The 1,289-nt window shown below is 74.0% G+C and overlaps 1 protein-coding gene across 1 annotated transcript in view; it reads left to right on the top strand.

Annotated features, from left to right (window-relative positions):
* Positions 1–1,289, top strand: part of MNEG_15330 (hypothetical protein) — a gene marked incomplete at both ends in the record, with an annotated part of 3,879 nt that overhangs the window by 639 nt on the left and 1,951 nt on the right. The window contains 2 exons of the mRNA XM_014036199.1: positions 13–909; positions 1,141–1,188. Of these exons, the coding sequence (XP_013891653.1) occupies positions 13–909; positions 1,141–1,188 (945 nt within the window). The remainder of the gene's footprint in view (positions 1–12; positions 910–1,140; positions 1,189–1,289) is intronic.

Genomic DNA, 1,289 nt, shown 5'->3' with positions numbered 1-1,289 from the left:
GCTGAGCGTCAGGCGGCGGGCGGGACGCAGGAGTCGCCGCCGGAGTCTCCAGGGTCCGCTGCCGCTGCCGAGGGCGGCGCGTTGCTCTCGACTGAGCCGCCCGCCGCTGAGGCGGCGGCGGCGGTGGGGCAGCCGCCGCAGGCTGGAGCGCCAGCGGGCGAGGGGGCAGGCGGGTCCCTCGCGGCGGCCCTGCCCCTGGCAGTGCCGGCGTCCCCGGCGGCCTCCGCCGCGGCGCCATGCGTGCCGCTGCTGACGCTGCCGCAGGTGCAGCTGCTGCTGGGTCACCTGTGCGGCCATTTGCAGCGCGCCATGGTGCAGACGATCAGCAACTCCCTGTGGGCGGTGGTGGTGCTGCAGCACGAGCACGGCTGGTGCATGTGCGGCAGCCTGGTGCAGGTGCAGCTGCTGCTGCACGCGTTCTGCCAGCAGCCGCGCGAGGCGCTGCCCGGCCACATCCAGCCGGTCATCCGCTGCATGAGCCAGCTGGCGACGGCCTGCGCGGTGCACAACGGCGACGCGTGGCTGGCGTGGCAGCCGCCGGTCCTTCAGCGGCTGCTTGGGCACCTCTTCGCGCAGCGCTCGCACATGGAGCAGCACCACGTGTCGAGCGTCCTGCGCGACATTGCGCAGCTGGCCTGCCTGCTCATGCTGCTGCAGCGGCGCAAGCTCGAGGCCGGCGCCGCTGGCGACGGCAAGGCAGCGGTGGCGCGGCCGGGCGCCGGCGCAGGCGGGGCGGCAGGCGGGGCGGACGTCATGCTTCGTGCGCTGGCGGCGAGCGTGGGGCCGCCGGACACGACGAGCATGATGCTCGCGCTGGGCATGCTGCGGCCGCAGCTCAGCGACATGGGGCTGCTGCCCAGCGTGCAGCACCTGTGCGGGATGCTGTCTGTCGTGGCCAGCCACAACCAGGTGCGGCCGGCCACCCGGCGCCGCCTGCGCGGTGGCGGGCGCTCCTTTGGGGCGCGTTGCGGCCTGTGCCTTGCCTTGCACACGCTCTAAGCCGCAGCGCGCGGCCCCTTCCGCGTGCGTGTTGCGCAGCTGCATGGAGCCCCGCCGCCGAGCGGCACTTGGTCCGACCTCCCCCATGCACCAGCCCCCCTCGCCAACCTCATACCCAACCGCCGCCCTAACCGCTGCCAGGCTGACTTGGATAATCGCCTGACTGCGGCCGCGGTCATGGCCGGCGTGGTGCCGGCTGGGGCAGACGCGAACGAGGCGCTGAACTTGGACCCGCTGGCTGCGGGCCCGACCGCATATGCGCTGCTGACGATGTCAACTTCGGCGGCCGC

The sequence above is a fragment of the Monoraphidium neglectum genome (genome assembly GCF_000611645.1).
Source record: "Monoraphidium neglectum strain SAG 48.87 unplaced genomic scaffold scaffold05231, whole genome shotgun sequence".
Taxonomy (NCBI): domain Eukaryota; kingdom Viridiplantae; phylum Chlorophyta; class Chlorophyceae; order Sphaeropleales; family Selenastraceae; genus Monoraphidium; species Monoraphidium neglectum.
Note: the sequence above shows the minus strand (reverse complement) of the source record. Positions and strands in the feature narration are given on the sequence as shown.